The 17355-nt window shown below is 48.6% G+C and overlaps 1 protein-coding gene across 7 annotated transcripts in view; it reads left to right on the top strand.

Moving 5' to 3' along the window:
- Positions 1-12033, top strand: part of Dlg3 (discs large MAGUK scaffold protein 3) — a 51212-nt gene extending 39179 nt beyond the window's left edge. For 3 of the 7 annotated variants that reach the window (XM_038316159.1, XM_038316160.1, XM_038316161.1), the window contains 8 exons: positions 335-410; positions 3206-3251; positions 6097-6147; positions 6661-6762; positions 7428-7600; positions 8322-8431; positions 8733-8824; positions 9855-12033. In XM_038316159.1, coding sequence (XP_038172087.1) covers positions 335-410; positions 3206-3251; positions 6097-6147; positions 6661-6762; positions 7428-7600; positions 8322-8431; positions 8733-8824; positions 9855-9961 — 757 coding nt within the window. In that variant the 3' untranslated portion in view covers positions 9962-12033. Of the gene's footprint in view, positions 1-334; positions 411-1146; positions 1247-3205; positions 3252-4852; positions 4895-6096; positions 6148-6660; positions 6763-7427; positions 7601-8321; positions 8432-8732; positions 8825-9854 lie in introns of all 7 variants that reach the window. The other 4 variants (XM_038316163.1, XM_038316165.1, XM_038316158.1 and 1 more) reach the window with 3 other exon arrangements.
- The last annotated feature ends 5322 nt before the right edge of the window (positions 12034-17355 follow it).

The following is a 17355-nucleotide window of genomic DNA, read 5'->3' on the forward strand; positions in this document are numbered from 1 at the left end:
TGTTTTTCTGTTTTTCGAGACAGGGTTTCTCTGTAGCTCTGGAGCCTGTCCTGGAACTAGCTCTTGTAGACCAGGCTGGCTTCGTGCCTCCTGAGTGCTGGGATTAAAGGCGTGTGCCACTACTGCCCGGCTCAGGCTTTGTTATTTATCTTTGTTTGCCTGGCATACTGTAAGTTCCTTAAGAGCATTGTATAGGCCTTATTAGGCCTTTTAGAAAGAGTCAGGACTTGGGACATGGTATTCACTGAATGAGCAAGTGTGCTTGCTATGCCTGTCACAGCCCATTGCTGAGCCCATGTGCTGACAATAACTAAACTTCCTGACTCCCAAACAGGGTTGAAAAGAAAGAGCGAGCTCGGTTGAAAACTGTGAAGTTCCATGCCAGGACAGGGATGATTGAGTCTAACAGGGTAAGTGGGGACCCCCTGGCCAAGGCAGGCAGCCAAAGTGTAAAAGAGGGGTGAGAGGCAGGAGAACTGGGAAGCATGGAAGGCTGTCTTTTTCAGGGGGCTGGCTCTGTCCTGCTAGGAAATTGCCTGCTTTTCAGCAAGCAGCGGGAGCACTGAAAGCCCAGTTAGTGTGCGGCCCTGCTGTCGGGTGACTGATTCCAGAAGAGTTGGAGCTGGCTGACTTGGTGGGGAAGATGAAACCACTTGTGCTTGTCTCCCTGGCAGCAGACCCTGCCAGAGCTATGGAGACCCTGAGCAGAACCCATTGTCATCTTGCCGAGGGCCAGCCCCATAGCTTCTGCCTGTTTGCAGACAGCACAGGGCAAGGGGACTCTCCCACCGTTTCCTCTTATGAACTTGGGAAGCAGTAGAGGGAGGAAAGGCATGGAGTAGATGACTGTGTCAGTGGCACCTTGGGGCGGTGTCTAGGAGGCAACAGTGACCTTTATTCTGTAGGAAGCCAGGGAGTGATGCTGGACTAAGCAGAGCATCTAACATCCTTACCACATTTTCCTGTAAACATGATTCTCTTCTTAACATCAACTTTCATTTAATCTCATAGACTCCATTTGTGGAAGATGGTCTTTTATTTAGTTCATCATTGTCTCCATTTTAGTTTTTCTTGCATGCTTTAAAATCCATTGTTGTTTTTTTTTTCTTCTGTCCTTCCCCCCTCCATCTTCATGTTCTTTCACAGTCGATCAAAACGAAACGTAAAAAGAGTTTTCGTCTCTCTCGAAAGTTTCCATTTTACAAGAGCAAAGAAAACATGGCCCAGGAGAACAGCATACAGGAACGTAAGTAGCAGCAGAGTCCAGAGAGCAGACCATTCACAGCCCTGTCTTCTCGTCCTCAGTTGCCCCTTCCCTTAGAAGGAGTCGGTGGCCGCCAAGTGCTTGTCTGCGTGCACCTGCCTACTTCTAGTCGGGCTAGAACCTGGACTGCACAGGGAGACATTGGGGCTTATTGCACAGCCCCTCACGTATTCAGTGTTGGAGGCTCTGAGGATGGCCCAGGCACCTGTGCTGGAAGTGTGAGACAGAGCTGTGCTGTGGTGATAAAGAATGGTTTGCAGCTAGGGTCAGGGTTAGAAAATGGTTTTTCAGGAGAACAAGATCAAGGAACTAAGTGTTGCTCTCCTGGCTCCCGCTCTTATGTTTTCTTTCCCACAATTTCATTCATGCTTGTTAAGAGAAGAGCCTGTCCCTCCCCAGATCTCTAAAGTTGGGGGCTGCTTTTGGAATGCACACACATGTGCAAGCGTAAGGATACCCACGTGACTCATAGCAGGCTTCCTGTTATGTCAGGTACCTGTAGAGTCAGTTACCACAAGAAAATATTCCTGCTCACATGAATTGATGTGGACACAGTGTTTGTTGCTCAGCATTATCTAAATAAAGATTTATTGAGAAACACAAGCCGGGCTGGAGAGATGGCTCAGAGGTTAAGAGCATTGCTTGCTCTTCCAAAGGTCCTGAGTTCAATTCCCAGCAACCACATGGTGGCTCACAACCATCTGTAATGGGGTCTGGTGCCCTCTTCTGGCATGCAGGCATACACACAGACAGAATATTGTATACGTAATAAATAAATATTAAAAAAAGAGAAACACAAGGCTAATTTGGTAGAACAGGCTGCATTAGGAACCAATTCAATCCTGCTACATTATCTTACTCTACCACATGCCTCAGAAATTAGTTGCTCTGACAGTAACCTTAAATACCATGTCAGGTTTGTACAGTAGGTTCTCATCCATGTCATTGTGACATTGTGAATTGTAGCTGTCTCTCATTTCCCAATCACTCCTCCATCTTTCATGGAGCAATCTTGTCATCAGGAGTGTGGGGTCTGACAGGAGACTGACTAGTTCCGGTAGAAAATGGCCCCTAGTAGGCCCACTTAGTTCATGATTGTGATATGTGTGGGTTGTGGCCACTTGGGATAACCTTGATAGGACAAGGTGTCTTCATCCGAACGAAGACCAGCGCTTACTGTCCTGGGCTTGCTCAGTGGCAGGGGACAGAGGAGGTTGATTCTGCTCATGAGGAAACCTGAGACAAAGATCTCAGATAATGTTGCCACAGTTTGCCAGATAAGCCCAGAACCTCCTCATGGAGCCTAGCCTGGGGAGATGTCACTGTTTAATGGCCTAACCAGTTGGGGGTGTCCATTGGCCAATAGGGTTGCAATTTTCTGGTGCCTGTTTTCCAGAAACCAAGTTTAGGGAGCTTTGGATACCACACCACAGAGAAGTTTGCTTTGAAGGGCTTGGACAGATTGGGGTAGTGTGGGGGTGATAATTCTTTCTGCACACTTGGCATATAGACGTGTCTCTTTCATGCACCAATGGGAGATGTGTTGCAGGGGCAAAGCAGAGACCTGGCCTCTACAACATACATTTGATCAAAGAAGGTGTTTTTAAGCCTTGGAGTGGTGCCTGTCATGTGCTATGGGTATATGCGATATAGACTACCTCAGAAAGATCGTCTACTCCAGGGCCTTTTGGCCACAAGCCAAATAGCACCAGGGCCAGATAATCTTATATGACATGGGCTATTCTTTCTTCAGCAGATGACTTCACCTTACTGTAGTTCTAAGTCTTCATGGGACTTTATACTCCTATCGCTGATGCTCACCTGCCTCTGTATTCTTCCTTCCCCTCGTTTTTCTGTTTTTTCTCTTTTCCCCGGTTTTCTCCTTTTTGTCCCTCCCTCCCCTTCCTGTACCCTTTCTGTCCCTGCTGTCTGTGAAATCAGGACTTCCCTGGGTTAAGTGACGATTATTATGGAGCAAAGAACCTGAGTAAGTCAAACATACACACTATTAACTATTTTTGGCATGAATGGAGATCATGGGAGTGGGGGTGTAGGGCACATGGGTGAAAGTGAAGGGTGAGGGAGGGCAGTGTCTGTGAGCCCCTTTCCCATGGCAGAAGGAGATGTGTGTGGCTTCAATACCATTGTCCCTGGTACTCTAACAAATCTCCTGTCTGTGTTTTCCTCCTACACCTCTGAGTGGTAGGGCATGAGCTCAGTGGCTGGAGAGAAGTGAGCTGGGTCTAGGTGTGTTAACAGGGTGCGTGCTCGCTGATGTTTAGCCTCCTGGGGAATTAACCCTACATCAAAAAGTCAAGGTTAAGAACTGCAGCTTTTCATAGTCCTTCTAACCGGAGACAGGGTGAACTCCACATCTCAGCTGTCCCAGGGGGTCCAGGTGTTAACATAAGGCCAAGGCCAGCTGTCCATAGAGCATCTTTGTGGGGCCGCCTGCACCACTTAAGGGCCATGTATAGTTAGTGCTTTTATCTTAGAAAAGCTCTGACTGACATCTCTATTCTAGAACTTAGTCCAGATTGAGGACTAGGAGGGCCTAGATGAAGGTTCCTTAGCAGCTACCCTTGCTTACTGCACGCATCCACAGTACAGCCATATGGGTGGGCTCTGTCCATATATGTTTTCCCTCAGTAAAAGATAAAGGTGAAAGACACAGTAACTGTCCTTGGGGGCTATTCAGGGCTGAGCCATGTGTCACGACAACTCAGCAAGTCCTTAGGGAGGTGGGCACAGCGTATCATGGTCCTGGCTGAAACGAGCAGCGTCTCTCCATGTTTGGTGTGTCTGTGTCTCATTTCCATTTGCCTGCTGTTCTTTTGAGAGGGCTGCCATGTCTGTGCCTCCTGTGAATGCAGCTCTTTGCTTGAGCTTTCTCCACCCACACTCCAAGATGGGCTGGCCCCAGCTGTCTGTGATGGGAGGGCTGGCTTGTCTTCCAGATAGTCTTACTGGCTTGTTGTTTCTATGTATCTGACATGTGTTTTCTGGTGGATCGAGGCACATCCCCCCACTGCTGAAGCCAAGCTTTCCTCAGCAATGGGAGAAAGAAGGCTATGGGTCTCCTCGAAGGTCAGAGTAGTGTGCCTGGTAACTGTTCCATCATCCAGTGATGAGCCTCTAAGTTGGAGAGTGTCACCCGATTCTGTACTTTTGGTGACTCTGTCTTGAAAGGAAATGTGTGAGCAGCAGCATGCCTGGACTTTTCTCTTTGACTGTCCTATTTTTCTCCTGCCCATTAGCCTTAGGAGATGAGTTCTGAGGCAGGATTTGGAAGCCATCCAAATCAGCTGGCTTGATTCAGATAAAGAGAATGCTATGAAAGGGAATAAGCCTTCTAGTGCCCATGGAGGGACTTGGCAAACTGAGTGGGCTCTGGGGGTATGGAGAAGATGGCCAGAACCTCAGGATTGGAGCTCTGCTTCCCAGTTGGTTGCCTGGATGTGGCGGGCCTCCTGTGGCCTGACTTGGTTGGCAGCTCAGTGTCTCTCTCCCGGTGCATTTGAGTTTGTGCTGCATGGGACCTCTCAGTGGTGTGTTCTGAATTGGAGTCTCTTTCTTGTTGGCTTGCAGAGGGAGTGACATCCAACACCAGTGACAGCGAAAGCAGTTCCAGTAAGTGTGTGTCATGCCCCCATGTCCTGTAGCTCCACCATGTCTCCCAGCCGTCATCATTCCACTGTTGTGCTGCTGCCATCCCTGCTCAGAGGCTGCTGCTCCTTTTAGCCATGTACACTTTGAGCCCCTGGAGATGCTGTGGCCAGTTCATTCACTTTGTCGGATGGAATTTGGAGATTAGAGAGAGAATAAGCCCCATAGCTCTGGCCAGGATCTGGTTTGAAACCATCCCTGGGGTATTGGGGGACGGGTAAACTGCCAATGATCAGGTCCTTGCCACAGGCATGTAGACTGTTGAGACTGCCAGGTTTACAGATTTGCTCAGAGACCAAAAGTAAATGGCTTCTGACTTCCATCTGCCTTTCTGGGCTCCTAGGACCACTTTAACTTCTGACTGGGTTACATAGTCAGGAAGGAAATTGCCCAGTATGCTTTGGGAGTGCCTATGACTACAGCATTGAAGCCATGGTTCAAACCTCACAAGCTTTAGGAACACTGGCCTTTGAGGAGCCGCAGTGACTAGAGGTCTTAAGAACTCCACCCAGGAGTCAGTCTCAGGCTCAGAAGAAGCCCCTAGCAAGTATCCTATGACTCCATGCAGATGCCATTGCCTTTCCTAGCACTGCTAGTTTAAGGAACCGTAGGCAGCCAGCACCAAGTGTCTTAGTGACTGTTTTAGGAGACTTGATTGCCAGGTTGCATGGGGTCCACCATGAGCAGAGAGCAGGCTCAGCATTGCTCTTGAAGGGCACTGGGACCTTAGCTCAGATGTTCCCCACTTTCCAGATGCTTCTGTATAAAGTGGGTAAATAAATAGATCCATAAAGGGGTGACATTAGGCTAAAGCTTGTGGGCTTGGGCTAAGTGTCTGGACTCAAGTAAAGTGACTGGCAGATGTGTTTCAATCACTTGGAGCTTCTCTGTGGTTTTCTTCAGAAAAAGGGGGCCACTGAACATAACCAAGTAGTTCCCTAGAGCTTGGGATAGTTTGGTAGAGACTTCTTGGCTTCTGGGTCTTGGTCCATAATTGGGCAATATTTTACTGAATGAAACAACCCAGCCCAATGCTGGTGAATGGCTTCTTAGCCTTCTTGCCAACAGAAGGTGATGATACTGTTGTGGTGGGTGTGGGCTATGGTGAGCACTATGTACAGACAGTCAGCTCATAAATGGCTAATGTGTTTCCCTTTTTATTGCAGAAGGACAAGAGGATGCTATTTTGTCGTACGAACCAGTGACACGGCAAGAAAGTAAGGCCCTTCTGAGAGTCTTGCCTTTGTGCCAGTCTCCCGGCCGTGGGGCTCAGTATAGACGGTAGCTAGGGGGCAGGGGAGGAGGAAGCTTGGCACATCCAGCCGTTGGCTCCTCTCTAGCATCCCTGGGCATATGCCATGCTGCACATACCTCCTGTGATACTTTTGCACACTGCTAGGACAACTTCCAAAGGGCAGGCAGAATTTGAGGAAAGCAAGGGAAGGTCTGTTTCAGCAGAGGCAGCGTGGTTGTAAAGAGGGGGTTGCCTATCCTCCCCTGGGAATCTTCTTTGCAAGAACCTGTGTGGAAATTTTTCTGACTCCTTTGGAAAGGGAGATGCATCTGATTTCAGACTTGTCTGAACCTAAGATTGTCAAATTTAAAGACTCTTGGAAGTTTTTATAGTTAAAAACCTTGTCTGAGTAGTGGTCACAGAGCCTCTATACTCAGAGGTGGGCAGGCTGTCCTGCGGGCTCTGCTCACTCACTGTCTTGTGCTCTCCTCCCCAGTTCACTATGCCAGGCCCGTGATCATCTTGGGGCCTATGAAGGACCGAGTCAATGATGACCTGATCTCTGAATTCCCTCATAAGTTTGGATCCTGTGTGCCACGTAAGAGCCCAGGCAGACCCAGAGGAGTGAGGTTTGGTACTTTAAGGAAAGGGTCTAGAACCAGGGCCTTTGGGGACCTCCTCGAAGAGAGTAAGTAGCAACAGATGCACCCAAAGTAGATGGGATTGGTAGGGTTGACATCCAACTTGGCTGCTTGATTTATGCTACAGAGTAAAAGTTTGGGTGGTGATGCTCAGGACTGATTTTACAAATGAGGAGGCCCATCATTGTTTGGGTTTTTGTTTTTGTGGTGCTGGGGATTAAACCTAGGTTATTGTACACAAAGTGGTTTAAGCAATGATCTGTTTGGTTTCTCTAACTCCCATGCCAAGTTTTATGCCCTCCGCCAGGCCATGTCTTAGGAAGCTCTACCTTTTTGACCCATGTTAACCTCAGGCACCCTGTATTTAATATCTGGAGTTTGGAAGAGAAATAGGCCAGACAAAATTCTTTCCAAATGCTTTTTCTCATTCATCTGAAAAATTGTGTAGTGGCTTTGTGTCCCTCCCATGAGAAAGGATGAAGTTGGTTTTTATAGCCCAGATCATTGTCTTTGAGGCACATATCATTTCCTTCCTTCTTTTTCCCTATCTCCCTTCTTCCCTCCCTCCCCTCCCTCCCTCCCTCCACCCACCCTCCCTCCCTCCCTCCCTTCCTTCCTTCAGATACCACTCGGCCTCGCCGTGACAATGAAGTAGATGGACAGGATTACCACTTTGTGGTTTCCCGGGAACAGATGGAGAAGGATATTCAGGACAACAAGTTCATTGAGGCGGGCCAGTTCAACGATAATCTCTATGGGACCAGCATCCAGTCAGTTCGGGCAGTTGCAGAGAGGGTAAGCAGAGAGGAGATGGTCTGGCTACCCTTGAGCCATGGGAAGACAAATGCTCAGGACTGGCATCCACTCAAACTCACATCCTTCCCACACTGCCTACCAAACCCATGGTGTCTCTCCACGGGCCAAGCCCCCAGTCATGGCATATGTCTCTGTTGTGCAACTCTCATTGGAGCACCAGCCAGCAGGGGAAAAGGCCCTAGAGGAGCAGCGACCTTTTCTGGTTAGTGGAAGCCGTGTCCATCAGACTTCTTCTCTCAGTGACAAAACAACTTGGAAGGAACAGTCATTTTGGCTGTGGCTTCAGAGGCTGGTCACTTGTGCTGGTCACTTGTGCTGGTCACTTGTGCTGGTGCGGGCATAGCAGCCCGCCCAGCTGCTTACAGCCTGCTTGTCTTGTATCGGGCAGGAAGCACAGAGAACCTGCTCTATGGGGGCTTTCTTATTTCCCCCTTTTTGTTCCATCTGGGGTTTCCAAGGCCATGGGATGACAGTTCTTTCCCCTGAATTAATCCTCTCTGGGAAGGCCCTCACAGGCACAGCAGAGAGCTTCACTAATCTGATCTATTTAACAGCGAAGACGAACCGCCACAGAAACAAAAAAATAGGCTTTGAGAACTTCTCTGGGTGCCCCTCAGTTGATGTTTGGAATACCCCTTCATTTCTTGGTGGGGCCCTGTAGCCAGGGACTGGATGAACTGATATGGGTCTGCTTTTTCAGGGCAAGCACTGCATCTTAGATGTTTCTGGCAACGCTATAAAGAGACTGCAGCAAGCACAACTTTACCCCATTGCCATTTTCATCAAGCCCAAGTCCATTGAAGCACTTATGTAAGTGTCCATGGGGCTCAGGTGACCTTGGGGAGGAAGGAAGTTGATGTGTTGGGTAGGGGTAGGACCCAGAGAAAGCCTGGAACCAACTCTGAGTGCCTGCTGTTCCTCCTGTTTGGGGGCCTAGGCATGCGCTTCCCTCCCAGTTGGGCTTTTAGACTTGAAGGCTTTGAGGAGGGAGTTTGCTGTACGCTACTCTAAGGGTTGTTTAGCAGATTTTTAGGAACTCCAGAACATTTTGTTGTGTTAATTAAAACATAAGCTCTCCTTTAGAAATGCGTTGCTTCTGTGTCTTTGGCAGGGAAATGAACCGACGGCAGACATATGAACAAGCAAATAAGATCTATGACAAAGCCATGAGACTGGAGCAAGAGTTTGGAGAATACTTTACAGGTGAGATCCAGGAGTCCGTGCGCTCCTGAGTCTGTGCGGTCAGCCCGGCCAGCTCAGGGAGACTTAGACAGAGCGAAACTGCCTGGGGAGCTTTCCAGTCACTGAGCACAGACCTTTCTCCAGGCGCTCAGCTTTCCTGTCAGCTACCAGTCAGCCAGGTTTTAGCACAAGCCACTCCCAGACACTGCTCTTGTAGGTTGCTTTGTTTATTGTTTTCTTGCTCTGTGAGATTGCACGTTCCTTCGTCTCTTTCCCTCCCTGCTTTTCTTCCTGAATTTTTTTTTGCCTTGCATGCTTTGGTGCTGAGTAAATATTTGTTGATGTTTTCTTAGTCTGCATGTGTGTACATGTCACCTACTTTAGAAGGCCAGTTCTTAAAAGATTGGGAAGGTTCCCTTTAAAGTACGGTACTGGATATATGTGTGCAGTCTGGCAATGAATAAATTCAAGCTCAAATCATTGGGTTAGCCAAGTTAGGAAATTGTTTACATGCTGTGGGTCTTTGGAGTCCTTTTAAGCATCCATATCTTTGTCTTTGTTTGTCAGACTGACCCCTGACACAGCAGATGTGATGGCTCATAGGAGCTCTGCCTTTTGCCAGAAATTGTGGTTTTCTGCTCTTCCTCTGCGTGACTGGGGTTTTCCAAAGCTTTGGGTGAAGCTGCTTTAGAATTATAGGCTGCCAGCCCATAGCAGACAAAAGCAATGGGAGCTTCAGTGTCTGGCATGCATTGGGTACTCAGTAAATATTTTTACAATACATGCATTTCCTGTTCACTGCTGGTCTCACTGTCTGTGGCCTAGTTCAGCCTGATGTCCAGCCCTGGGCTCTAGGCACCTAGCCAACTATACTTCTGCACTGAACTCTAGACAGTTAACTTCAAGAAGCCAGACCCATGTTTCTGTGAGTGTCCATCATCCCCCAGGGACATTACAGGAGGGTTGGTCATAAGAGAGGCAGGATGGCTGGGGCATAGAGGGGAGGCTTATGGACCACAGTGATAATTTTTTCTCTCTCTTTTCACTTTAGCCATTGTACAGGGTGACTCACTGGAAGAGATTTATAACAAAATCAAACAAATCATTGAAGACCAGTCTGGGCACTACATTTGGGTCCCATCCCCTGAAAAACTCTGAAGAACCCCCTCCAACCATTCTCTTGTGAACAGAAGAAATCAAGTCCCTCTTCCCTCCTTCCTCTTCATTCCTGTCCCCATGGGGAGAACAAATGACTACTGTTCTTGTCCCCCTTTTTAGATACGTCAAAAATTGAGTTTTCTAGTCCTGTTCTTTTTTAAAAATTTTGTTTTGTTTTAGTTAATTTTTTGGGATGACGCCATCTCACCCATCACTCCTGCATGGACCTTTCCCGAGCGCTAGCACAGGTGCAAACCCATCAGTTGTTCTCGTAAACACCCAGCAGAAGCGAAGAGAAGAGGACTGACTGATGGAAAGACAGACTCTGGACAACTAACTGCACAGCTTGTGAAGTGACGAAAGAGCCCACGTGATGAGGTGCCCCTGGGCATTTCTACCCTGTACTGCTGGCTTGCAGCTCTGAACAGTGCAGTGTAATGGCGACAGAAAGTATCTTATTTATATATAGATATATATATGTAATTTATATAAAATATATAGAAATTATTATATATATATATTATACACTCTTCTATAATATATATATATTCACATACATTGGGACTAGAAAAATCTATGGAGATGTCCATCAATGGTACTACGTTATTAGAGAAATGCTTTAATTTTCATATTCCAATCAGATGACATCTTATGTTCCACCTGGTTGGGAAGGGGTTGACAACGGTAGTAAGTGCTACACCAAAGCACCCTCTCGAATTTGGTCATTCTCTTCAGAGCTAAGGTTTGCTCCAGGTGGGGCCGACCTGCAGCATGAGAGAAGGGGCTTTGACTGGGAGCTTGAAATTGGAGACTTGACTGAAAGCAGTTGCTGCCCATGCAGGGCAGTGGTTCCTGTGCAGAAAGAGAGAATGAATGGCTAATGATGCTCCGGATGAAATTGCCTATTGTTTTATGCCGCCTGATGTGTCTGCATGAGAGGTTTCCTTTTTGTTCATTTCTAAGCTGCTGTTAAACCAAAACCATGTCGTGCTACTGTGTCGGCCTTCTCATTCCTCCAAATGTCCTTTTCCTATTTCAGTGAATGCGTAGAATCCTATTTGCCAGTGCTCTCAAGGCTTGTGAGGTTCTGAAGGACAGGCCTGGGATACAGCAGGTAACTTAGGCCTGGCCATCCAGTCAGCAGAGGGAAAGCAGGGGCTGGTGAGGGCAGAGAGGAGAAGCTGAGGCTCAGAGTTCCCATGCTGGACTTAGCTGGGGATTCCTTCATGGGGCCACTGGCAGGGATGGGGGTGCTTGCCGTCCAGCTCTGTGCTGGGACAGTGAAAGAGCACCAGGCTTGGCCAGCCATGTAGTGAGTTGGATTTGGGTTCTTTTCTTTTGCAACTGCTCCATTTGCCCTCCCCAACCCCCTCACCAACAGCTGGTAGCTTACTGTTTCTTCAAGACAAAAGTAGACTTTAATGCTGTAAATTTGAGCTGTAGCGCTAAGACTCGCTTACTGGTGAGCTGTGAAATCGTGTTGCTTTTTCCCCAGAGTCTGATGGCAGTGACTGGTCCAGGTAGTTTTCCTCCCGCCGCCAGTGCAGGCAGCAGGTGTGGTCTAGGCTCTACCCCACCCCACTGTGCTCCTTTGAAGCCAACGTGCCTCCCTCACCTCCACACTGGAGGGATGACGCAGGGGAGAACATAGAATTGCTTGGCTCTCCACTGGGTTAGGACCATTGCAGGCAACTCGGTGTTGTTGACACTTTAAAGCACTACCAGCCACATTCAGGAACTCTCTCTGGTCACAGGTATCCTACCAGCATAACGAGGCTAACTGTGACATATGTGGGGCCCAGATCTAGGAGGAAGAAAAGGCAGCAGCTTTCTCTTGGGCAGTACACTGGATTGAAGGCAAAGAGGGATAAAGCGACAGATGATTGTGACTCTCATGAGGGGGGTGAGCAGGGAGTGTGGATTCTCTGATGGGAACTGACGTGTCTGTACAATGCTCAGCCCTCCCTCCAGGGAAGAAAAGCAAAGATTCAAAGTAAGCATGATAATAGTTGGTTTACCAGTGTTCCTTCCAAGGAGACATATATTTTTTAATAAATGATAGTTGCAATGAACCATGGCTCAGAGACCTTTCTGAAGTAGTCGAGGAGGGTGGTTGGGGCCCAGCAACAGGAGGAACAACTCAGACCAATGCTTCTTAGAGATGGGGGGGAGGGCTCGCCAGGCAGTCCTCGAGAAGAATGTGGCCCAGGGTGGCACTGCATCCTTTGCTACAATAAAGCTAAGAGTGTGTACTTGGGCTTCCCCCTGACCTAGAAGCTGCCCTTCACATCACCTGCTACACAGGGCCCATTTCTTTGGTGGCAAATACTTTTCTAAAAGTTGGGTTGATTTGGAAGGTGCTACCATAACAAAGGCACATGCTAAAGAAGCAGGAGCCAGCCTGGCAGCACGAAACTGAGAAGAATGGTAAGAGAAAGCCACCTGCCAGCTGCCACTTTGCCACAGTGGGGAGGTAGCAGGCGTCCTGGTGGCCCTCAGACACTGGGAGAAGTTCTTGAAGCAGGTATTTCTGACCATAGCTGATGCATGCAGGCAGCTCGTGGGAAGAAACCTGAGGTGGCGCTGCCATACTTATGGTACAAGAGTAGAAACCTGAATGGTTGGGCCACCCCTAAGCTGTGTGGGCTGAGCCCCAGGAAGGATGATCACCTCCTCTCATTTGTGGGCTTTCATGGCATGCACAGCTCTTGCCTCCATACATTCTCTCGGTTGTTCGAGGGGAGCCCAACACAAGGGAGCCCCTAAGAGCTCTGCGGGGTTGAGGAAATTCACTTGGCAAAAGCAAAGGGAATAAAGAGTTGGCCTCTAGTCCCACTGTACTAAGAGTCTGTCTTCACAGTGGATGGCCCATCGAGAGGAAGGCCAGCTGGAGGAAATTAAGTCCCAACACAAGAAAACAATGGAGTAACTTGGGACCGCCAAAGGGAAAGAGGCCCTAGTGTGTGGGCCCTGACTGCCAGCAGTGCCTTGTCTCCATGAAGTCAGGCGGGCTCTTCCAAGTCTGCTGCTGACTGCAGCCAGGCCTGACTCAATTTCTTCTTCGCCTCTAACAGGAAGAACGCAAAATATCCAAAGGGTGATACCTATAACTAAATAAAATACTTGTTGCAACACTAATTACCAACTTGATCCTAATTTGAACATTAGTTAATGAAAGTGAAATCTTTACCTGAAGCAAATGTAGGAGTTGAGAGGCCAGGAATGAAGCTAATAAGGACACACAAGAATGAGGTTGAGTACTTGGATAGCCAGACAAAAGGTAGGGCTGAGAAGGAACCTTTGGGCTCAAATCAAACAGTCACTGCTAATGGCCACCAGAATCTTTCCTGAAGGGACTTTGCCTGCCTAGTTTTTTTTTGTTTGTTTTCTCATTTTTTATTAAAGATTTCCATCTCCTCCCCTGCTCCTCCCCCTTCCCTCCCCTCCCTTTCACCCATACCCCCACTCCCTCCCTCTCCAGGTCAAAGAGCCATCAGGGTTCCCTTCACTATGTTAAGTCCAAGGTCCTCCCAACTCCCCCTAAGTCCAGGAAGGTGAGCAACCAAGCTGACAAGGCTCACAGTGAGCCCGTCCATGCTGTAGAGTCCAAGCCCATCGTCATTGTCCTTGGTTTCTCAGTCCTCCTCCATGGTCAGCCACATTCAGAGAGTCCCGTTTGGTCGCCTGTTCCATCAGTCCCATTCCAACTGGACTTGGTGGTCTCCCGTTAGTTCTGTCCCACCGTCTCAATGGGTGAACGCACCCCTCACGGTCCTGACTTCCTTGCTCATGATCTCCCTCCTTTTGCTCCTCATCAGGACCTTGGGAGCTCAGTCCGGCGCTCCAGTGTGGGGCTCTGTCATTTTCTCCATCCATCGCCAGGTGAAGGTTATATGGTGATATGCAAGATATTCATGAGTATGGCAATAGGATCTGGACATTTATGGCTCCCTCTCCTCAGCTGCCCAAGGAACTAGCTTGGGGCATCTTCCTGGATACCTGAGAACCCCTCTAGAGTCAAGTCTCTGCCAACCCTAGAATGGCTCCCTTAATTAAGATATTATTCCTTGTTCCCATATCCACCCTTCCTATATCCCAACCATCCTATTCCCCCAAGCTCTCCCCATCCTCCACTTCACACTTTTCTCTCCCCATCCCCCCATCCCCCCATCCCACCCCACCCCCAAGTTCCCATTTTTTGTCCGGCAATCTTGTCTACTTCCAATATCCAGGAGGATAACTATATGTTTTCCTTTGGATTCACCTTATTTAGCTTCTCTAGGATCACGAATTATAGGCTCGATGTCCTTTATTTATGGCTAGAAACCAATTATGAGTGAGTACATCCCATGTTCATCTTTTTGGGCCTGGGTTACCTCACTCAGGATGGTGTTTTCTATTTCCATCCATTTGCATGCAAAATTCAAGATGTCATTGTTTTTTACCGCTGAGTAGTACTCTAATAGGTATATATTCCACACTTTCTTCATCCATTCTTCCACTGAAGGGCATCTAGGTTGTTTCCAGGTTCTGGCTATTACAAATAATGCTGCTATAAACATAGTTGAACAAATGCTTTTGTAATATGATTGGGCATCTCTTGGGTAAATTCCCAAGAGTGGGATTGCTGGGTCCTGGGGTAGGTTGATCCCGAATTTCCTGAGAAACCGCCACACTGCTTTCCAAAGCGGTTTTAAGCACTGTTTAAGCCAAGGGAGCAGTGAGATGAACAGGGGTTCCCAGCATTCACTTTTTCAGGGCAGCTAGCAAGTTAGCGCTGAGCATAGCACAGGCCCAGAGGCCTCATTGTCCACGTAGCTGGGCCGTGGCACTTAGTCTCTCCACTTCTCAAGTTTCGTCTATTGGCCCGGTTTCCAGCTGGGCTTCCATGTTCTCAAGTCCACTAATTTTTTTTTACCCATTCGGTAATTTCCTAGGCCCCTATAGGACACTGTATTGTCATTGCAAATCATTTCTGAAGCTTAAATCCCAATTTCCCCCAAAACCTCAGTCACTTCCAAGAGAAATCAGAACTAGCTCCTGGACTTTGTCAGAAACTAGAACCTCAACAGTGACACCCCAAGTACTGTGTGTCTGCAGAGCCATCACCACTGGGCACGGTGACTCCTAGTGGGTTTTTCTCATGTACATCAGACTGCATGAGCTACTTCCTAAGGCTAGCCCTCCCTGACTGGGTTGCCCATCAGCACTCGGCCAGGGAGGAAGAGAGGCAGAGGCGAGCTGCTTGCCACACTGTCCACCTCCAGGAGCCCATTGCTCTTTGGCGTGGCCTGTCTGTCAGCCCTTGGATTTTTCTTACATGGCAGCCTCCTCCAGCCATTTGCTTTCCCTGAAGGCGCCCCACCCCCAATACCCTGAGTCTTGGCTCTCTGCCTAGAAATGCCCACTTCCCCATCATAGTTCCCTAGAAGACCCATTAATATGTCAAGACTTGGTACAAGAATCTCATTCATTCCCTCTCACGGGGCCACACCGTCTTCCCACCAGGAGACAGAACTGATGTCTTTTATACCTTGTCATCTCTGTCACCATTCACACATGTGCGCTCGGTCATCCATTGCCAAGAGCAGCTGTAAAGGAGCTGCCTTAACACTTTCCTAGGTAAGGAAACTGAGGCATGGTGTGATCATGTGGTTAATAAGTCACAGAACCACGAGCTAAACACAGCCTATAGCTACAGCAGCTGTGCGCCCAGGCACCCCAGCAGCCTGTACCTTTGCTCAGGACATGGGACATCGCCTTGCCCATTTATGTGTCTTTCTGAGAGCACTCTTGCTGCTCCTCCACAGCCCCCCCCCCCCAAGTGCTGCCCCAGAGGGTGAAACGAATGAATGAGCAGCAGTCCATCTCAACCCTGGGGATGGGGATCTGACTAGGGGGCTCCTGCCTGTGGGCGACGCTTTGCTTTCTGACCTTGCATCTTCCATTGGAATCTTGCTCCGTTGGCTTAATTTCTATTCACCTTCCAGCACTGCCTTGCTCTGCTCATCCCTCTTTCCACTCTGCTGTTGTACCAGAGCTAACTGGCCACCCACCGTGCACCACGGACAAGCGACGACATTAGGGCTCAACTAAGGCTAGCCTTGAACAGCACCAGAAAGCGCTCAGATGCCAGCCTTTACTTTCCCCAGCAGGACATTCCGGGCCCTGTCCTTACTCTCCACAGGGGACTTCATTTAGCTCTGAGCAGAATCCTTCCCCTCCAGTGGCTCATCCAGCTGGCAGATCTGTCCCTGTCCCTGTGGGTGCACCACATTTTCCTATCCCCAGGCTCAAACCTGATCCGACTCCTTGGGTCATCATATAGACTTTCCAGCCAAAACTTGTTGAATATTTATGACTCTTCAATATACTTCTTTGTTGCCATCCTTGTCCAGCCTGTACATCAGGAGCTGCTGCTTGAGGGCACTTACAGATAGATAGGCCTTCGTCTTGGTGATAGAAAGACAAGGGCACAAGAACAGTCCCAGTCTGAAGGAGCCTGTGATCTCGTAGGGAGCAAGGAAATAGCAGACGGAATTTTACATTAGGGCGAAGGCGACGAAGGAAATACACAGGATGTGGACTTTGCTTAGGAGAGGGTGCACAGGGACACCTCTGGAGGTGAAATTCAGATCAAGACCTTTAAGACCTGCAGAAAAAGCCACTGGGGAAGGAGCTGGGGAGTGGGGGAGGGGACAGGTTTTGCTGAGCACCCATCACTACACTGGCCACACTCTGCGCTACAGGACTAAGCACCTGATAGTTCTTGAAAGACCAGTGTAGATCCATGCTTTCTTACCTAGGAGCAAGGCCCCTGTCTGGAGTCTCTGTAGTCCACATCTCTTCTGTGAAGAAACCTTGAAGCTCCCGCTGAAATGTCAGTGACCTCTCAAGAAGAACCCCCGTCTCACACCCTCCTAATAGCTTCTACTGACTTACTCCTTTTTGCAGGTCAGCTGTATTCATATGTACTTATCCAACTAGACAATGTTTCTAGAAGGCCTGGAGCATATCTGTTGTATCCCACCATCCCCTATGGCAGCTAATATACACCCTAAATTATTGGTGCTGGCTAAGTGGCTGTCAAAATTTCCCTTTCTGAGCCAGGTGGTGGTGGCGCACGCCTTTAATCCCAACACTCGGGAGGCAGAGGCAGGCGGATCTCTGTGAGTTCGAGACCAGCCTGGTCTACAAGAGCTAGTTCCAGGACAGGCTCCAAAGCCACAGAGAAACCCTGTCTCGAAAAACCAAAAAAAAAAAAAAAAAATTCCCTTTCTGGGCCTCAGTCTTCCCTGAACTCTAAGGTATTTGGGCAGGTGATCTCAAGGCTCTCCCAGCTCTAACATCTACTGAAATGATTCAGTAGAATTCTAATGTGACTTTGCCAGATC

This window comes from Arvicola amphibius, chromosome X (genome assembly GCF_903992535.2).
Source record: "Arvicola amphibius chromosome X, mArvAmp1.2, whole genome shotgun sequence".
NCBI lineage: Eukaryota > Metazoa > Chordata > Mammalia > Rodentia > Cricetidae > Arvicola > Arvicola amphibius.